Source organism: Podarcis tiliguerta, assembly GCF_965153285.1.
Source record: "Podarcis tiliguerta genome assembly, chromosome: 2".
NCBI lineage: Eukaryota > Metazoa > Chordata > Lepidosauria > Squamata > Lacertidae > Podarcis > Podarcis tiliguerta.
Window position 1 is genome coordinate 120,370,209 of NC_139535.1, and position 20,876 is coordinate 120,391,084.

Sequence of the window (20,876 nt, forward strand, 5' to 3'; positions counted from 1 at the left end):
TACATGCAGTTGCCCACCAGCCTTCTCCACCCCCAGGTTGCTCAGCACTGCAAATCCAACATACACCATGCACACAAGATTGGCAAGTAATAAAGGAGTCGCCATGAATGACTAGGCAAACGGCATTTGGGATTGGTGGTTCACAAGCTGCAGGGGCCTGCACTAAAAACTTTATTTACCGGTATTTATAGCTGAAGAATTCCAGCTCATGATCAAACCTTGCAAGAGAAACAACAAAATGAGATACATACAAGGAGATGTCAAGAAAGAAAGGGACAAGGTAAAACCTATGATGTTTAACAGGTGAGGGGCTTTTTTTATTCTTCTTGCATAAGAGAACTCGAACACACTCTCTCTATACAGCTATATACACACACAAAGCTTGCTTGCATCAGACCCAAAGCGAGGAAATTGGTAGGAATCTTATTGATCTTAGTAAACAGAAAGCAACGTAGCATAACTGAAAGGGTGACTTTACAGTATTCTTAAACCACAAATGAATCATGACCTGCCTCTTTGAAAAAAAGGAAAAGGGGGGGGGGGAACCTGGAAGTCTATGTCTAATGGTCTTCCTTTGGGATGGCATTTCAACAGCAAGAACTGCACACAGGAATGGTTAACATACAATTAATTGTAATATCATTTTACACAGGTATAAATTTGGGGAGGGGGAAGAGCTGAATGGGAAGGGCATCAATGGCTAAAGTCTTTGCTTGTCCTTAAAAGGCATCTTCAAGTTTTAAGCCAGCATGACAGGTTCAAAGCTGGGCCTCCGGATCCAGAGCCCTGGGCATGCTCAGACACCCGCTCCGAATCCCCCCCCCCCCCAGCAGTTCTCTTCCATGCACTTCCATGAAGGGGGCAATGCCACCTGCACATCCCTTTGCACACATGGAAAATTCCCCCTCTATGGAAGTAAATGGAGAAGCCCGGTGGGCTCCATGCATGGATTATCATAGCTCAGTTAGGGCACTGTATATATTATTTGAATTCACAATTCAAAGGGAATCTGCCAGGCCATACTGCAGAATAATGGCTTTCATTACGGATCCAAGAGCAATTTAGCAATGATTGGTCAACTGGAAAACCCAGTGCCCTGAATTCCAAGCGAGAGAAGAGGATAGGGGTGGGGTGGGGGAGGAGGCATTACATTTTAACCTAAACAAGGGCAGACACTAGTGGAGTATATTTTCTTTCTATCTAAAACACCAAGAGCTAAGTTTTGCCACCATCAGTGGAGCCCTGTAATAAATAACTCTATTACAAGTTGGATGTGGAGAGAAAGCGTTGAAGGATGACCCTGCAGCACAGGCGCGTCTCCTGAACTGGAGAAATCGTCAATATCAGACTCAAGTGGCTGTGGGTTTATTTATTTATTTCCTTTAAAACATCCTCCTCACTGTGCCTATGAAAGATGCTGCTGTCTCTTAGTTTCAAATGCATTTTCTGCCTCGGCTAACCATGCATCTCTACAGGTGGGGAAAGACATTGCATTGAGGTGCCAAAGGAGGCACTGAGATATGAAAACAAGGGGTGTGTTTTTCCATATATAAAATAAAAAAAAAAATGAAAAGCTAGATATGGAGTTTGTTCGGGGATAGAGAGCGCACAGAGGGGTTGGAATAAAGGTTCTCTTGTTCCTTTTCCCCGCCACCCTTTCCTTTCCAAGTGTGTCGCGCCAAGGCACTTTCACTCTGTACGCAGGATGATATGGATCCCTGAATCTGTGAATACTGGTCCGCTCATCTCGCCAGGCCTCAGTGCAAACGAGGCATCTTCAAAGGGTTTCTGCATTTGACCTGTCAGATGGAAAAGAGATTTCAATTAAACACTGGAAGAGGACAAAAGGCATCAGATCAAGTGTTACCTTGAAACAAGACGCAAGAACACATATAAGGGATACCAAATTTTGTCATTGCTGGCTCCTCAAGAGACCAGAAGAAGGTAAGAAAATAAAGCAGACAAGCAATTACATGAGCTCAAGTATTTGGGTGGCCAGTGTGTGCCAGTGACCACAGGTCCCTAGTCTAGGATTTGGATGTGACCTTTGCTCTGATCTTATGAACGAGCCTGAAAGTTTGGGGACAATCTAAAAGATCTTCATCAGGGCTAATATAAAATAATTAATTCTTCATTATTGGATACATATGCATGTTCTCTCTCTTGGCAAGTCTCCAGCTTGCCATGTCTCTGATACTAGGCACACAAACATACACTCCACTCTGCAAAAACGGTCCAACGTTTGAGTTGTACCAAATTGACATGGTGGGTGATCCATAAATGCACACACACTGAACAGGCCAGCCTTAAATGAGCTCACCGGCAAAAGGGGGGGGGGGAGTATAGTGCTATGTGCATCCTCAGCCAAGACTCAAATATCTGAGAGATATGAGCAAACACCTTCTAAATCAAGCACTCCAAGTCATTTAAAACCAGTCCCGAGTTGCTCCTGTCCTCCTTTATTTGCACCTCCTTTGCTACCCAATCTCTCCTTGTTACTCACAGTCAGGACGGTCCACAAAGAGAGCTAATGAGTCAGGATGGAGTGCACCAAATGGGATGGCAGGTGAGCGATTCTATGTTTGAATGCTCTCTCTTCATAAAAACTTGCCAATGAACAAGGCTTCCTACAAGTAGAAAACTAGTACATCAGGTAAGACGCTTCTAATCTCATCTTCTTCCTGTTGTGCCAATTAGCTGCAGAGGTGTGTTTTTTTGTTTTTGTTTTAATAGGAGAGGATCTTAAAAATTGATTTACCCCCTCCCCTTCCACAGTTTATCCTACCACCTCATTCAGCAACTTTTATATATAAAAATCAACCATTTGATTTATTACCAGCCCTTCACCATAACGTCCCAGGAGGGTCGCAACCATATAAAACATTACTAACAGTTGGAAACAAACTGCAATCACAAGAACAGGGTGGGTCTCAAAAATACTTCTCTCAAGCATCGAAGGAAAGGGTAAAAAAAGAGTCGTCAACATATGACAAAACCTGGACAATTAAGGTGCCAGATGTACCTCTTGTAGGCCATGCCTCCCCCCCCCCCTCACACACCCCTGCGTTGTGCAACAAGCCCTCTAGACAAAGGACTCTTAACCCTGTACAGCTCCTTGCACAGGGTTGACTCAAACTGCTAGGTTGCAACAGCAGCCTGGAAGAGGGTGCCCCTCTGCTGTACAGATGGAGCATTTGAGTCAGAATGCTGCTCTGCTCAAGTGCCCTTGGAAACTGGATGCCCTGGACGTAGCCATGACAGCTGTTCAATGGATTCCAGGGAGAAATGATCTTACTTGAGATTCTTCTGCTTGCCCAGACCCCCATTGGTCCCCATTTGACAGCAGAAGAAAGGAAGGAGGGCCAAGACTGGTCCCAGGATAGTTGCAGGACTAACCATTCCCTCAAATGGATCTTGCTCTGTGCTTCCACCTTCCTTGACAACTGCTCCTCCCTGTCCAATTTCTTTTGTAGGCCTCTCTGTGAACAGCCCCAGATCAGGCACCAGGCCTGCTTTTTGGACCCAACTTCTGCAAATGCTGCCCTGTAACAACCCAGATGCCACGGGATTCATTTTACAGCAACAGCTCAGGAAATGCTTGGGTAAGAAAGCCAGCTCCCAAGCTGATGCAGCAGACCAGAAGAGCAAGCGTCTTCTGCATCCAATTTAAGGCGGTCCAGAAGTCTGCGGCTCCCAGCTCAAAACAATGAGGCTTTTAACTACAGAAAAGGGCACCGCTCACAGCAGACTTGCATGCCCAGAGTCAAGAAGAAGGAGAGGGCAGGGAGGAGGATGTTCTGTTGCCTGATCTCAGCACCAACAGCCTTCATGAACACTTGCTGTTTTGAGATGCCCATCGTGACAGGGATCAGGTCAGAAAAGGCCAAGTAAATCTCATGTAAGTTTATGACCCTTGTAAGTCCACTGCAGAAGGAATGAGATGGCCACAGAAAGCTTAATGACCATCCGACAGATGAATCTTTGAAGGGCTTTTTTCTTGTTTGTCCTTTTTTTTTTTTTTTTTGAGATGGAAGACATTTGGGTGATATACTAATGTCTTTGCAGGCTCTGCACAGGGCCATGCATTGTGGACGCATCACGCCTCTGAGGTGGCTGGGTGCAATTTATATATTTTACTTTAGGCTTTAAATCCACAGCCTTTTCTTCCAGCTGCAGCTCCGAACTTCCTCTTCCAGGATTAGTCATTACAACTTCGGCCCATTGTCTTCCACAAGTGTCATTCATGAGAGGGCTGGGGTGGTGTGGGGAGAGAGAGACAGCAATCTATGCAAGACTCTAAAAATCAGAGGTACATAGTTGCATGGGTATTTAAAAATGGGTACACAGGATGGGCCACCTCCAAAAAGGTGATCCCACCCCCGAAACAGTGGGATAGAGCAGGTGGGCAGAAGAAAGATAGGGATTATTTATTGCACTTTTCTTCCAAGGAACTCAAGGTTCATGGTTCTCCCCCTCCTCATTTAATACCCACAACAGCCCTGTGAGGTGGGTTAGGCTGAGAGCCAGTGACTGGCCCAAGGCTACCAGGTGAGCGGAGATTTGAACCCTGGTCTCCAAGATCACAGCCCAACACTGTAAGCAGTAACCACACCCAGGAAGCCCTCAACAACACAACAGAAAGAGGACCCACAGAGCTAAGATGAAATTTCACACAATAAAAATCCAACATTTGCAGGGGTGGGTTGGGGATAGATGGGGCCTAGGATATCACAAGAGTTGGGTTAATGCAGTTAGAAGATGTTTTACCAGCAAAAGGCTTATGGGAAAGCTATGGTGCCAGGCTGGGCTCTCAGACTGCTGGTGGCACCGAGAAATGAAGTAGCATAGCCAGAGGATGCAACAGAATTGTCAGGAAGAAGCGGTGCTCCTCTAACAGGTGGGGAGGGTGGAGCCCAAGTGCAAGACATGGGGGATCATGGTTGGCTGGCAAGGAGGTGATCCTTAGAATGCTTCCAGGGTGCTGCATACCCATGGACAAAGAAGTCTGGTGTGTGGGAGAGAGAGAGAGAGAGATTCCTTTTGCCTCTAAGAATGCACATTCCTCCATTCCAACCCTTCCCCAAGTTGATCTTTTTAAAAGCCAATTTCACTCTCAAGCCAAGAAATCTTCATTTCAGAATGAGGAAAAACAGGTTTAGCCTCCCAGCCTGGGCTTCAATAAAGCCAAAAGAGGAAACGTCAATTACCTGGAATATTTTTTGAAGAAGATAAATTGGAATGCTTGAGCCGTTCCATCTCTAAACGTAACCAGAATTCATAGCTCTCATAAATTATGGTTTGCAGCCCCCCAAAATGAATAAGGAGAAGGAGACTGGCAGTGTTGCCTGGGAAGAGCAGACCAGCTGCTTGTGCCATTAGTGCCACCCAGTGGCCAAAAGGGACTCCAGCAGCTTTGCTGCATATCTAAAAGCATCTCCCTCTGTAAGTCACCCAGGGTTATGCCTGAGCTGACAGTTCCTAAATGAGACCAAACAACCCGTCACCAGCAGCCCAAGATTAATGGCTGTTTCATTACTTCCCAATCCATAATGTGCCAATATTAGTAGCCATCCTTTTTTCTTTTTCTTTTTTAAAAAACAGGAAATATTTGACTGAGGAAGAAATTCTTGCCATTTGTCGTCAAAACAGCGCCCTGCATGGAAATGAAGATGAAGAGCACATAAAGCAGTGTCTCCATGCAAATCAAGACTTCGGATTCCTGACAATAAGTTTTGGCTAGATAAAGTTAGCAGTGCCTTGGCTAGCAGCTAAACAAACACAAGGCAAGGTCGAAAAGAAGTTGTTGAGCTTTTTAGACAAAAATCACAAAAAATGTTGTTTTTTAGCAATGTGGGCTGCCATACATCCAGATTTCCCAAGGCATTTTTCAACCCTATTAGGGATTATGGCATTGGGAGATGCCCACAAGAGCTTTGGATATATAAATGTATCCTGGGTGAAGCCAGGGGCTCCCCCCACCCCACCCCTATTCAAAGATGGACTCCTTTCCATGGCCACCAAAGTCTTGGAGCTGGGCATTTTTCTTTCAACTTTGTCAAAAGCCAGAGAACGCTTCCCCCACTTCATCAAAGTTACAGTTCCCAAAATGGGGCTGAGAGAGTCTGAAACAGCCTCTTGGCCTTGAAGTGCTTCCACAAATGACACTGGCAACACACAGGGCCAGAGGGACCTCATAACTTGCCACCCGCCTCCCATCAGGCTCCCGACAGAAACCCACCCTCCCGCTCTGAGGTCACTTGGTCACTTGCTGTGGAGACGCTTTTACACCCTGCTGTGCTCCTGAAAAGCTATCACTGGGAGAATGCCAAGGTCTACTGACTCACTGTTCTGAAATCAGTGGGGGTCCTGGACCCCTTGGAGAATCTGCTGAAATCTGGGGACTCACTCCCCAGAATAATGCACAGACACACAAAACAAATTTCATACAATTTATTTTATTGTGTTGGTGGTTCAGTTGCCCCTTGAGGACAACCCTGAGACTCTCAGAGCCTTATCTTTCAAGTTTAAAAAGTAGCAGGACAGTTTCAAGATACGAACTCAAAAGCACCATAGATAGATAGATGAGGTTCACTGTCTACATCACTTTCAATAGTCCCCGGTGTTGCTCTTTAATCCTAAATCCCTCTCACTTGTCCAGTGTAATCCAATGTCATTCCCCACCCAATATCCAGAAACTGTGCCAATGCAAGAACAGAAAATGGCACCAGTCACAACACCCATTCTTTAAAGCCAATTTCAGGCCTTTAAGCCTGCAAGCATGACTGCAGAAGCTCAGGCTGCAACAGAACTGGCAAACTGGAGGGCTCCGGCACTCAGGATTGGTCTCTCCTCTTCCCCATCAAGAGCAGAAGCAGAACGTACCATTTACAAGAAGCAAACGTCTATGCACCCGCTTCCCTTGCTCCTGGCGCATACATGAAGATGCAGGTGCTGAAGGGGCAACTCTTGGTCTACCTGGCCCTGTACGTCCCATTGCCTGCTCCCTGTGGTCCTTTCTCATGGAAGATGCTGCAGGTTGCGGGGGTGGGGGAGGGACGTCCCCAAAGAAACAACGTACCCTCTTCCTGAGCTACAGCCCCTTTTAGTGTGAAGCCTAAGGGGAGCTGCATTTGCGGACTGGAGGCACATTGATGGTTAAGAGACCTGTGGGGCTCTTTGGAGGGCTCCAGGGGGTGGGGGTGGGGTCAGGGGAATTAAAAAAACAGCCAGTCTTCCTGCTCCAGTGAATTAAAGTGCCTTTTGTCAGCACCACGGGATACAATCCATGGCATACTCAGGTCTGAAAATAAGTAATATTAAACGTGAAAGACAGGAGAGCTGTGCAAGGCATTGAAGATCTACCTCTGAGCAACAGAAGCTGCCCAGTCACCTCTGAGCACTACTTCGTTTCCCCCAAGCTTCTTTTGGCAAACTTGAAGAATTTGGGGAAGTAGCAGAAGCAGCCCACCGAGGATATCTCATTTCTTCAGTTTCAGGATGAAACCGCAGAAATGCAGGACCCAGCAGCCTTAGGCCACATGCCTAGGGGCAAAGTTAGATAGCCCATAGTATCCCTTCCAGCTCTATGATGCTGGGCCAAAGGCAGATGATCAATGAAATGTATAACACAGCAGGGGGGTGCGATACAGAGGAGGAACAACCTCCACGTGGCAAAATCGTTAAAGAGCAGGTATCCTTTAATACAAAACACACAGCGGAAGCCTGCTGAAGGAAAGAAGCCATGCCTCAGCTGGTGTGATGCTGTAGACAGAAAGCTTAATCATATGGAAGAAAGTAGAGAAAGGCCTTAAGTTGTAACAGATGGGAAAGACCAGTCAATTCCCTGTGATCCTTTGGGGAGCAAGAGGGCAGACGATGCAGTGCTCAGCCTACAATGCCCTGGAACACCACAATAATAGCAAAAGAACTTCTGTGAGCGGCTTGTTTGAGGCCAGAGACCCCAGTTCACTTAACCAAGATCCTTCTCTTCTGAAAGTGCTCCAAATTCCTTTCAAGAGCACAGCAACGCAGCATGACCACAACACAGTCCAGATAGGAGACTTGGAGCAGCATGCGCACACGGCACCACCGTGCCCTCTCTGCACATTTCTCTTTGTTATAGTCACAGCAAGGCAAGCACAGGCAAGAGGAGGATGTAAACAGCCTCACCGTGTCCAAGGTTGGCCTCCAGCAGGCAGGCAGAGCTAACTACTCTGAGGACACTCAAGCCAAAGAGAGTGGCAGCATTTCCCCCAAGGTAAGGGAGAACCCTTAGTAAGTCAGACTGGAGAGCCTAAGAAGGCAAGGCCAGCCATGGCGCAGGGCAACCACAGCAATGGAAAAACAGACAGGGAGTGGGAAGCTATGGGTCAAGGTGTGGCTTTTAAAATGTGCCCCCAGCATTACAACTTCAGAACAATTGGAAGGGGCAGTATATCATTGTCCCCCAGTAATTTTAAGAACAACTTGAGAGACTTCTGCCATGTGCTTTTGTGTGGGGGCAGCACACGAGGGTTGGAATTACTCTCACTTAGGAATTACTTTCGCTTGTATTCCATGGCAATGGATGTATTCGTCTGTTGTAGGAAAAATATAAAATCCCCCTGTATGCTTGTTTGAAAGTAGTCCCATCAAACCCAAGTAGGCCAGCATAGGATTGGGAATTCTAATCTAAGTTGACAGTTGAAAGAGGGCAATCTTTATTCCAGATGAGTTAATCCAGAACACTTTTGTCTCTGCTCATCATCAGCTCTGCACAACACCTGTATGCAGTCCCTGCCATGGGCATGTGGCCCTCAACAACAGCAGCCCTGAAGGATATAAAAGAGTTGCGGCTGGTGCTGAGGAAAGGCCCTCCCTGTCAGCGTGCCAGGACTCTCAGGACACCCAGGACTGAGGCTGCCTCCTCCACGGGGGCTGAGGACAAGAGAATGGAGAGGGGCCCTCACATTTCATACAGGGGGGGAAAGCAGGCCTTTCTCTCTACAGTGCTATTATCAAGGCCACATCAATTGTGCTGGGGAACCTGCTTCCTAATGCACCATCTGTCCAGCAAGGTCTGCACCGTTATTAGCCAAGGCGGCTGAGGCTCAGCACAGAGCTATTTTCAATCAGTGTGTGCCTCTTCAAACCGGAAAGCCAATAACCCAGTGCTTGCGTACAATATGAGCGATTTGAAGCACCATCACTGACTTCATGATTCACTGTATTCCAAGGCATCCGGCTCCATTTCTTGTAAGGTGTGTGCAGAAAGAAGCCTCTCATCAGAGAGGGGCAGGCTTGCAGTCCTCCTTTTAACACCTCCCTCTGCTTGGGGAGTGGTATTTATCATTTGTTGACTGATTAAGTTTTATAGTAGTATCTCAGGGCAGTTCACACAATGCACCATGTGAAACCCTTGCTCTACTCACCCCTTCCAAAAGCACCCAGGTCTCCTCCTGCCTTGGCGGAGCTGCAGTCACTGAATTGTGATGCTAAGGATTCAAAGTCTTCCCCAGATTTAATCTTCTGGATGTAGCCTGTGGACAAGAGAGCAATTTGAGACTAAGGCAAGGCAACAGAGAGTCATGAAAGCTCCCACCTGCTGTCCAAAAGGGGTAAAGCCCAGAGAAGTGGTTTACCATCTCAGTGTGTATTACAACAGTGTTAGTGTACAAGGTTCCTGTGTCCAGTTAATAACGGCACAATTTAACTATATCATCATCATCATTTAATGTATATCCAAAAGGACCCCAGGGCAGCAACTGATCAAGTTCTGCCAAAGTTGCTGAGTTCTGACAATTTGTTGTGTTTTTAAAGTTTGCACATAGTTTACACGTAAGCACAAATCGTCTTGTCCTGATGACATCCCTAGTTTGTGTTGATTTGCTTTTGTCTTTCCACCCAATGGTGTTCAACCTTTGTTAGCAGATATGACGAAGATACAAAAGCGAGACTGAAAGAGCTACTTCAGGCATGCCCAAAGGCTTCATTCCACCCTTGGAGATGCTCCCTCCTTTTGAACAGCAGAGACACATACCTGTTTCACTGCATGTTTCAGAAGCAATCCACTGTGCAAATGGCAAAACTTCTCAAGAAACTCTACTTTTCTTGGGAGCACAAAAGCAATGGTGCAGGGGGGTTTGAATACTGGCTTCTGCATTTTTCTAAGTATACCTTGATGATGATGATGATGATGATGATATTTATACCCCACCCATCTGGCTGGGCTTCCTCAGCCACTCTGGGCTGCTTACAGCACATAAAAAATTGTAAAACATTAGACCATAAATCAGTTTTTTTAACCACATTAAAATTACTACACTGTCACTGTGTTAGCTGTAGAAACCTGGTTCACATTTGTATCCTTCTGCTCCTTCAAGGAGCTCAGGACAGTGCACAAGGTTATTCTCACAGCAAGCCTGTGGAGTTGGATTATAGCCTGATAGAGGGTAACTGGCCAAAGAGTAGGGATTTGAAGGGCTTTTGTAGGGATTTTGAGGCAGACCCCAAAATGGTGCCAGGGAAGAAGGGATGAGGGAAGATCTACATCAGGAACCGGGGGGAAGGAAGAACAACATTCAGATCTGCTGCCCTGGTGGATCCTGCTGCCTGAGGCAGTAGCCTCACCTTGCCTCATGGGTGGCCCAGCCCTGGGGATTTGAACACAGATTTCCCAGGTTCAAGCCCAACACTCCAACCAGTGCACTACACTGCCTCTACATAGACTTAGGACCAGCCTTCTTCGACCTGGTTGGTGTTCTGGACTTCTGCTCCTAACTTCACCCACCAGAGCAGCTGTACTCCAACATCTGGAGGGCACCACACTGATTGGCAGTTGCTCTCCAAAGGTTGAATCTGGGACCTCTGCCATGCACAGGATGTGCTCTGCCACTGCACATCTATGCAATGTGTGGCTAAGAGGAGCCATGAGCAGAACACAGGAAACAGATTCCGCAGGGGCTCTGTGCCTGGATAGAACCACCCAGCTGCGGGACTGAGAGGAACAGATCCAAGCCACCTCCACATGAGGAGCTCCTGGGGTGAGGGTAGCGCTCACTGGGGCTGAAGAAACTTCTAGTGCAGGACACTCGGTTGGCAAAGTCTGCTATACAGTTAGCTGGCAGGAAGCCCCACTGAACTTAAGGGGACTGCCTTTCGTGTAGAGATGCCCAGGATTGTGCTGTAGAAGATTCCTTTCAGAAAAAGGGAAATCACTACAGCAAAACAGCTGTAGCCCTGCTCACTCTTGCCAGCCTTTTATAAATCACAGACAGGGCTAGCTACAAAAGTGGACAGAACTGTGTTTTAACATCTGCCCAACATTGTATGCAATCCTCAAAAGGGGAATCACAGCACAGGAGGATCAGAACACCACGGGGCCTCCAATTTCTCCTCCCGGGCCATCTAAAAATTTCACCCTGCTGCTTGCGACCGGCAAGGGAGTTGAGATGATGTTACTAGAGCATAAGCTGTAGAAGTGGAATAATATGCAGAAGACTGAAAATACAAAACATGCTACTGTCCCAAAAGATGAACGGAGGTTTCTGAGTTGGATTTTACAACCATCTATTCTAGAAGTGGAGTCTGGAATCACTCCCTGTTTGCTTTCCTAGAGTGAAAACTGTTTATGCAGATCAGCAGCACCTGCATAGAAGCCAAATGCCTCTGTGATATTTTGGGTTGACTAAAAACAGTTATTTTGAAGGCGGGAGAGGGGAGACACTTAGTAGCTATATGCCAATTCAGGCAGCTCACGTGAGCAAGGACTGAGGAGCCACCTGCTTCTTCACTGCAGCAAATTTGAATTACATGTTGGATAGATTTTTCACACAAGAGAAGCTTAAGAGAGAACCAGATTAACCCAGCCAGGGCAGAGCCAGGTCCCTGGGTTTGATTCCCGTTTGCACCAAGCTGCAGAGGGCCTGGGGCTGGCAGGCTACTCTGGTGCAGCCTGCCATGGGTTGCAGAAATTATGAGTGTTTCACCCAGAGCCATCCATGCCCCAAGCTCGCCTGAGATGACCTTCAGTTCTAACTTGTGACCTGTCCTCAGTACCTGCATTGAAGGGGGGTGGACTAGACGACTCTCGGGGTCCCATCTCTACTGTTCTACAATTCTAGGATTCTGGACATCCTCAGCTCCAGCGCTGGCCTTGCCCACAGCTGCCTTAAAGCAGAAGGCAGAATGGGAAGGGAAGGGCAGAAGAAGCAAGAGTCCCTGGGGAATGATCAGAGGTGTGTCTTCCTCCCTTGCCTCCCTGTTCTCCCATTAGCCTTTACCCAGCGTCAGCCCAAGACATTTGGACACCTGAGTTGAACCACCAAATGGCACCTTCTTCCTGCCAGGGAAAAAGGGGTGAATGAAGATCTTATCAGAAACAAGCAAGGAAGAAGATCTACATCGGAAATGGGGGAGCAGGGGTGTCAAATCAACATTACCCATTGGTCAACGTAGAAATCAAAGGCAGCCATGGGGAGAAAAGAGGCCCACTGAGAATCATGCCAGGCAACTGGAGCCCTGGAGACCTCCCAGGGCAGCCCTGGCCATTTCCTCCCTAGGGGTGGAAGGAGACCAGAGCCTCTTACTCAGTTAGACAGCTGTGGAGAAGACATTGCACAGCAGCCTCTGGGCAAATCGGACACACTGCTGGTCTCCACCCACCCCCAGGGCTGGGGGGGGGGGGGCTGCCAAGGAGGCAGCAGACCAAGCCTCCAAGGATGTGCCACAGCCATGGCTGCCACCTCAGAGACAGTAGCAGCAGTGGGCAGTGTATTCATTGGAGGCCGAATCTGCTGCCCCTGTGGATCCTGCCACCTGAGGCAGTTGCCTCACCCTGCCTCACCTAACCCTGCCTTGACCAAGATACTGGATGAATTCTCTTCCCCTGCTCCCTGTCCCATTCAGTAACGGGAAGTCAGAAGGCTCCTTTGCTCATGCTCCCTCTTGCCGGTTTTCACTTGTTCCATTATACAGTTCCAGCAGGGCCACCTCCCACCATGGTTTGGGGAAGGCCGGGCCCAGCACTAAGATGTCAGCTGCAACAACCTAGATGCCAAGCACTTTGCTTCACAGGCAATCTGCCCTGTTGCCTTCCAGCCCGGTGACTTCATGGGCCTGGACACAGGATGCTGATTTTATGTAGCACAGCAAATGAGGAACGCAGGGTTGCGGCCTCTCAGAAGCATCACCCCTCTATACTTGGGCAGGGAAGAAGGCAGAAGAGATAATGTTGAGTCCCTAGTTCACAGCTGAGCCATGTGGCTTGATTTGCCTTCCACTTAACATAGCAGGAGAGTCAGAGGAGAGGAGGAAACACTTGCAAGAGCAAGCAATGCAGCAAACTCAGGAAAAGGGCAGCTGTTACCGGGGCTAAAGACTTCTTGGTTTGTCTCGAGGCAGCCAAGCTGGTTGCCGTGCAGCCCCGTTCAGCAGGAACCACTCTAGAACCCTGCTGCCATCTGTCATCTTTGAGAAAGGAGTCGTGTTTGCCAACCCTGCTATCTAAGGAGGAGGAGTTCAACTCTCACCTGACTGCCTTCCTGTGGACAATTCTGGTTTTTCTGGCACACAGAATTCCCACCCAATGGGATGTTTGGGCCAAAGCAAACACTGCTAACAGTCCAAAATATCCCTTCTGAAACATGAGCAGAAGAGGAAGCTACTACCAAGCCAGGGTGTTTGTAGATCTAGCGCAGCTATCAGCAACTCTTCAATATCTCTGAGGCATTTTTTCTAATTGTGCATCCAATACTATGCATCCAATAGATGCTACATTATTTCAGTGTGTTATCTAGTATTCTCTCATTATTTGCTTAATTCTATATACTAAAACAAAACCAAACAAAACCACCCACAGAAGTCCTTCTATGAGATGCCGCCTATAAACAGAGGTGCTGAAGACCTCATTCTTCTGTTGAGGTCCAACTTCCCTCGGCATCAGTGGTTGAAGTCTGCATGCTGGTGGTGAGAAGGACCCAGGCTTTCTTCCCCATCGCTCTCTCCCTACCCCCTGCCCCAGCTGCTAAGGCAGAACAGGTCACTCTTGCTGGAGTTCTGAAGGAGTATGCAGGAAAGCAGTCAAATTTTTTCAACAGGACCCCCAGGGAACAACACATTAAGACTAATCTGCCCAGTGATACAGTTTTGGAAAGAAGTCCACCAAAGAAAAATCAGTAGCCCACAAACATTTTCTACACCAGCCTCCTGCTCACATATATGGGGGGTGGACACACCTGTGTGTGGTCACCTCCACCAGATTCTTACTCGCCGTAGGAGATCAGGTAAGAGACTATTTACAAGCCCAGATTTAAACACAACAAAAATCTAACACACACTCACAAGCCCTTTGACAACTCTCAACCTCCACAGTGTTTAAGAAAAACATGGCAATATCAGAGTTAAAATTCTCTAAACAATAACATCAAAGGCGACGATGATATGCCTGTCAAACTGATGCTTCCCAGGGGATCTATTTTAACAATTCTAGGCTATAATTATGTTCATCAGGTATGGTAAGCTTGTTCAGAGAAATTCAATGAGGCTCAGCTGTTTGATTGCGGCTAAGGTGGGCATTCATGCAATAAATTCTTTAGTGAGATATTTGTTGTTGTTCATAATTTCACCTGCTCATTTTTAGGAAGATAATAACAGACTGCTCTTGCCAAGTCAACAGTATCAATCTCCCTTTATACCGTTATCAAGCCAAAATGCACACCGCCATTTTTAAACAATTATATGCAAGCGCCTATGACCTTTACCACAAATGGTGTTTATCAAGGACAGATGCAGCTGTTGACAGAAAATAGATTCTCCCCATGCCCAGCTCTCCTCATCATGGCATTTCATATAAAAAAAGAAACAATGATAATAAAAGAGACAAATGAATGAATTCCTAATGGGTTTTATCAACCTCATAGCAGGAGAGCTAGATGAAATAAGTTTTAATCACGCCTTTCCCTCTGTCCTTAAGGTGACACAGAAGATTGCTCTAACACAAAAATTATCTGATAGCAAAAGGACTCCCGTCTCTGGGGCTATCAAACCGGTAGTTTAATACATTTTAAACATCACTTGAATATAAGAATTACATCAGAATCCCATACAAAACAAGATTAAAATGTCTCTCTCCATAATGTTATCAGATGATGGAAGCCTTCTGCTGCTGCACCCAGCAACAAATTTTCATTGGCTTAGCCTTCTATCCAAGAAAGATAACATGCACAGAAAAAGCTGGTTATCGGAACTTCTAATGAAAGATGTGGTTCTGGGACAGCGCTTGGCCGATAAGCCTCTCATGGTCTGCATCCAAACGGAACTTCTCAACAATCCCAAGATGCCACAGTTTGCTCAAGGTAAAGGAAACAATGGCAATGTGTTCCTCCTCTACAACAGCATACTATCTTGTATGCTCTAGGAGTTCAAGAAAAGCCAAGCTGAGTAGCAGCCCGACTAGAAGGAAGGTTGCCCCAGCTTTTGGGAGCTGTGGTGAATCTTCACACACACCGGGTTGCATTTCACACAATTGCTCTGCTTGCACAACAGGAGGGCTCTTGTGCTCCCTCTCCTTGCGCACACCCCAGGCTCCCCCACAAATCTGCTCCAGACTGTTGGAGAGGCGGGGAAAGTTGTGGGAAGTCCTTGCACCAACAGAACAACTTTGTTGGATACAATCTGTTGGGCATGGTTGCTTGGTGTAACTTTAAAAGTTCAGTTTCCTTTCCTTTGTTTAAGAGCGGATGGGGAGAGAATTACAACTCTCACTTGGAAAGCAAAACAGATTTCTGCCTTAACCATCCTGGTTACATCAAACAGCCAACTGCTAACACTTACCCTTAAGAACCATTTTAAGGGCTGTTTGGATCATCAGGATAGTGAATCATTAGCGTGGAAGAATTCATCCTAAAACTCGCTTTCCAAACAGGCTTTTCATGAGCTCTGCTTCTTGCAGTTAATATGACTTATAAGGCATTCTTTGGCCCCATGCCATAAAGGGTGGGTGGCAGTCTTTTTCTCAACCTACTGAGGTATGGAAGATTTTTTAAGTGAGAATAAGATTCCAGTTTTCCTGTTTCACATGCTTCTCTGATGGTGATGTTCATGGGGACAATGAAGACAGTCATCTCCTTGGACCCAAATTTGGAAATAAATCTGGTCTCTTCAGAAACACATAATGGAAGTATGGCTTGTATACAGGGCATAAAAAAAACATTGAGAAATAATTTCTTGGTTTTATTTTCTAATGAAATGGCCCAATTCCTATTAAATGTTGATTTTGCTCACATGCTATCAATTGGCAATATTTTGTTTCACAGAAGGCTAATGAGTTTCCTAGAAGCAATTAAGGTGAGTTATTATCACCTAGAACAGGGAGCAGAGGGAATGTTGCATATTAAAGCGATGGAGGGTTCTAGAATGGGAAATATTATTTACTTAAATAATTTTTAATTGTACCTGGGAAGGCATGTCTAGGGGCACAAGGACGTCTGGAATAGCTCAGTTGATAGAACATGAGACCCTTGATCTCAGGGTCATGGGTTACAGTCTCAAGTTGGGGGAAAGCACTGCAGGAGGTTGGCCTAGATGACCCTCAGGGTCTCTTCCAACTCTGCAATTCTAGTACTTCACCTAGAACCAACTTAACAGGCCAGCATTTACGTGACCAATGAGGAAGAGAAGGGAATAAGACAAACAATCTGAAATATTTTTCCCTGGAGGGGTGGGCGTAGAAAGAGGTATCAAACCAGAGCTCACCTTTGCCACCCATGCTGTGTGCTGAACACAAACCTTGAAGAGGGTTAAAAGCACCATCCCGGCTGCGGCACTGGCCCCAGCAATCAGATTAGTGTGCCATCAACCAACCATCCCAGCCCAGAAAGTCCTAACCCTGGGATCTGCTCACTTGTCAGAGAAAGCTCACCCGAGAAGACTTTGCCTGGCTAAGATCCAACTCCTTTTCCAGAACCTGATCCCTTGCCTCTGCCTCTCGGGTTCATAGAATCATAGATTCTTCAGACAGCTCTTAGAATAGAATCATAGAATCATAGAGTTGGAAGAGACCACAAGGGCCATCGAGTCCAACCCCCTGCCAAGCAGGAAACACCATCAGAGCACTCCTGACATATGGTTGTCAAGCCTCTGCTTAAAGACCTCCAAAGAAGGAGACTCCACCACACTCCTTGGCAGCAAATTCCACTGTCAAACAGCTCTTACTGTCAGGAAGTTCTTCCTAATGTTTAGATGGAATCTTCTTTCTTGTAGTTTGGATCCATTGCTCCGTATGCGCTTCTCTGGAGCAGCAGAAAACAACCTTTCTCCCTCCTCTATGTGACATCCTTTTATATATTTGAACATGGCTATCATATCCCCCCTTAACCTCCTCTTCTCCAGGCTAAACATGCCCAGCTCCCTTAGCCGTTCCTCATAAGGCATCGTTTCCAGGCCTTTGACCATTTTGGTTGCCCTCCTCTGGACACGTTCCAGTTTGTCAGTGTCCTCCTTGAACTGTGGTGCCCAGAACTGGACACAGTACTCCAGGTGAGGTCTGACTAGAGCAGAATACAATGGCACTATTACTTCCCTTGATCTAGATGCTATACTCCTATTGATGCAGCCCAGAATTGCATTGGCTTTTTTAGCTGCCGCGTCACACTGTTGGCTCATGTCAAGTTTGTGGCCAACCAAGACTCCTAGATCCTTTTCACATGTACTGCTCTCAAGCCAGGTGTCACCCATCTTGTATTTGTGCCTCTCATTTTTTTTGCCCAAGTGCAATACTTTACATTTCTCCCTGTTAAAATTCATCTTGTTTGTTTTGGCCCAGTTCTCTAATCTGTCAAGGTCGTTTTGAAGTGTGATCCTGTTCTCTGGGGTGTTAGCCACCCCTCCTAGTTTGGTGTCATCTGCAAATTTGATCAGGATGCCCTTGAGTCCATCATCCAAGTCGTTGATAAAGATGTTGAATAAGACCGGGCCGAAGACAGAACCCTGTTGCACCCCACTAGTCACTCTTCTCCAGGATGAAGAGGAACCATTGATGAGCACCCTTTGGGTCCGGTCAGTCAGCCAGTTACAAATCCACTGAGTGGTAGCATATGCTACCTACCTCTTGGCTTTTGCTGCTGCCTGTGGGACTGTCTTCATTGCCTGTCCTAGACTACATTAGTTGCCAGAAAATGCTCTGAACATTAGCTGCTGCTTCTGGAATTTAGACCCAAAGCTGTCCTCAACCACACTACGTTGGTAACTCGGGATAAGAACTTAATTCGTTCCGGAGGTCCGTTCTTAACCTGAAACTGTTCTTAACCTGAAGCAACACTCAAGCTAATTGGGCCTCCCACTGCCGCTGCACAATCTGTTCTCATCCTGAAGCATAGTTCTTAACCTGAGGTTCTATTTCTGGGTTTGCGGGGTCTGTAACCTGAAGCGTCTGTAACCTGAGGTACCACTGTATTTGCCTCCGATTCTCTTGGACTGAGAACTTGTAGATCCCAAAACCTGGGGGCCTGACTCCACTGCATGCTGTGAACCTTAAATAAAGAACAGTCCTGATTTTTGTACCCATGGAGGGTGTTATTTGAAGATAGAAGTGGGAATCTTAGAAGGATGTATCAGTGGGAGGTATTTTGTCGTATATTTACAAAACAATACCTTCACAATACCAATTTCTATCTACTCCATGTATGCTACTACAACAAATTTAGAAGGCCTAAGAATTACAAAGTTATCCAGGTGGGTTCAGTAGATGAACCTGGGATGGATGACATCTCATGGATTCTAACCCCCTCAAAGCCTGTAACATCTGATCTACAATGCTAACCTCAAAAGAAAATTTCCTCACCCCTATTTCTTCAGTGCTGCATTTTATAGGCAAATGGATTCAACTAGAGATGTACTTTTAATACATTTGCATTAAAATCAGATTTTAAGCACTTTATGATTAACATACATGCTCCCAGTTTTTTTTTAATATCTAGGTTCAATTTATTTATTTTTAAGCTATATTTTGTCATCAATTTTTCTACTCCCCTTATTAGCAGCTTTGCCACCTGACGGAACATGTCTTGTAAAATTTTGGTAACATCCTCAGTTAATTACAGGTATGATGTTCTCCCTTTTAACAATTGTAAGACTGCTCCAAATATGCAGCGAGGACACCAAGTCAAACTGCAGGAGGGGCAATTGCATGTAGAATGGCTGTCCCCAAACCACACACAGAAAGCACCGGGCAGGTGTCAAGTCTGCCTTTCTCCTTAACATGCAGACTTTTGACATGCAAGTATATCTAACCCACAGAGCACCATCCCACAAGATGAAGTGAAAAACTGCTCAGCTGAAACTGTGTCTGTGTGTCTGTGTCTGTGTGCAGTCAATGCCAAAAACAAAAAGCCATTTTTTTAGAAGTTAATTTCTTTTCCCACTCTCATAACTACACACTTGAAGGGTTTTCCCTTCCAATCTAAGAATAGCAATGCACAATGCATCCAGCTGAGGAGAGCCATGTTCTGCACTTATTAAAAGAGTGCAAATGGCTTTGACTAAATACAGGCTCACTGCAGTTTTTCAACCCATCTTATATTTCTGATTCAGTCCTAAGGATGGAAAGTCATACAGTCCAATAAATATTCCCTCCAATTATCTGGGCAATTCCAAACCAAGTGATTTATTTATTTGGTCACATAACAGCTGAAATAAGTCTAGTGCCTTTTCTACCACAGGCTCTACAAATACTGACTGGTATTGGAAGAACGGATAGGATCTCATTTTGGGCATCATGTTGGATTTCTGAAGTCCAGCACAGAATCAAGAACAAGATATGTTTGCTGGACAAAAATATATGGCTCCCTCCAGTGATCTGGCACATACATTTTGTGGACCCCTGGCTAGACATATGAATTCTTTTAAGTGGCAAGAAATATGCATCCTTCTTTTCTTTTCTTTTCTTTTCTTATTTTTATTTTAAGGTTATGTTTTCTAGGATGGGAAAGTGTTTAAAAAAAGATTTTACTCAGAACAAGAAGTGTATACAGTGCATTGCTTTAATCCCAGATTGAATGAATTCAAGGTCTCATAAGAGAACCTGTCCTTAAAAGCAAGGGAGGAGAGGAATAAAGGTACGATCTACCTGAAGTTTGTGTCTTGATTTCAATGGGGGAATTAAGCATCCATTTAAACTTTCCCCAACTGCGGTCAGATTTTCTTCTGCTGGGTTATGTCCAAATCCCACCTGACACTTGTGGGCTAGTGTGGGGAGGGCGACTCAACTGCTGTTAGCATAGAAACTACACCGGTTGTACCACCTATGTTGCTAATCCACAGTTCCAGCATCAAGTTCCTCTTGCGCTTCTCTAACAACCTGAAACCTGGAGGGAAATTCTGCTAGAAATACCAGAGGCCATGGCTGCCAATACTGCATAGCCTCATTCCTTGACTGAACCAGAAGCTACAATTCCAAAAAGAGAGAACTCCCCAAAGGCACTAAAAAAGATGAGATCCCTCTTCTAAACCCAGGCAGGCCAGTTCTCCTGCTGCACAATTTGGGTAGGAAAGCATGTGGAAGGGTTCATTTCCTAGCAACGTGCATGCAAACCACAGAATGGGTCTCCAGATCACAAATACAAAATGCTGCTGCACGAGGAGGCCATGCCTGGAAACAAATAACTCAAACCCTCGCAGAGAAAGGTTCTGTTGTTGTCACCCCTGCGGCTCAAAAAGAGAGGAGCCACGGAGCAATCGAAGGAACCCACTCTTCACGCTCTACTCATTGCTTACAATAGCAAACACTGAAGAATGTCTAAGTAGGAATCACTGTTCTGTGCCTGCCACAACAGATGGCTTCATGGATGCCAGAAACATGGAGCTCAGATGCCAAAGGATTCCTAGACCCTAACATTTTTCTT

At 46.0% G+C, this 20,876-nt stretch overlaps 1 protein-coding gene across 2 annotated transcripts in view; it reads right to left on the reverse strand.

The window, feature by feature from the left end:
- Positions 1-290: 290 nt before the first annotated feature.
- PIN1 (peptidylprolyl cis/trans isomerase, NIMA-interacting 1) overlaps positions 291-20,876 on the reverse strand; it is a 38,025-nt gene continuing 17,439 nt past the window's right edge. For both annotated transcript variants that reach the window (XM_083428365.1, XM_083428366.1), the window contains exons 3-4: positions 9,411-9,518; positions 291-1,799 (exon numbers count right to left, since the gene is read on the reverse strand). In XM_083428365.1, coding sequence (XP_083284491.1) covers positions 1,690-1,799; positions 9,411-9,518 — 218 coding nt within the window. In that variant the 3' untranslated portion in view covers positions 291-1,689. The remainder of the gene's footprint in view (positions 1,800-9,410; positions 9,519-20,876) is intronic.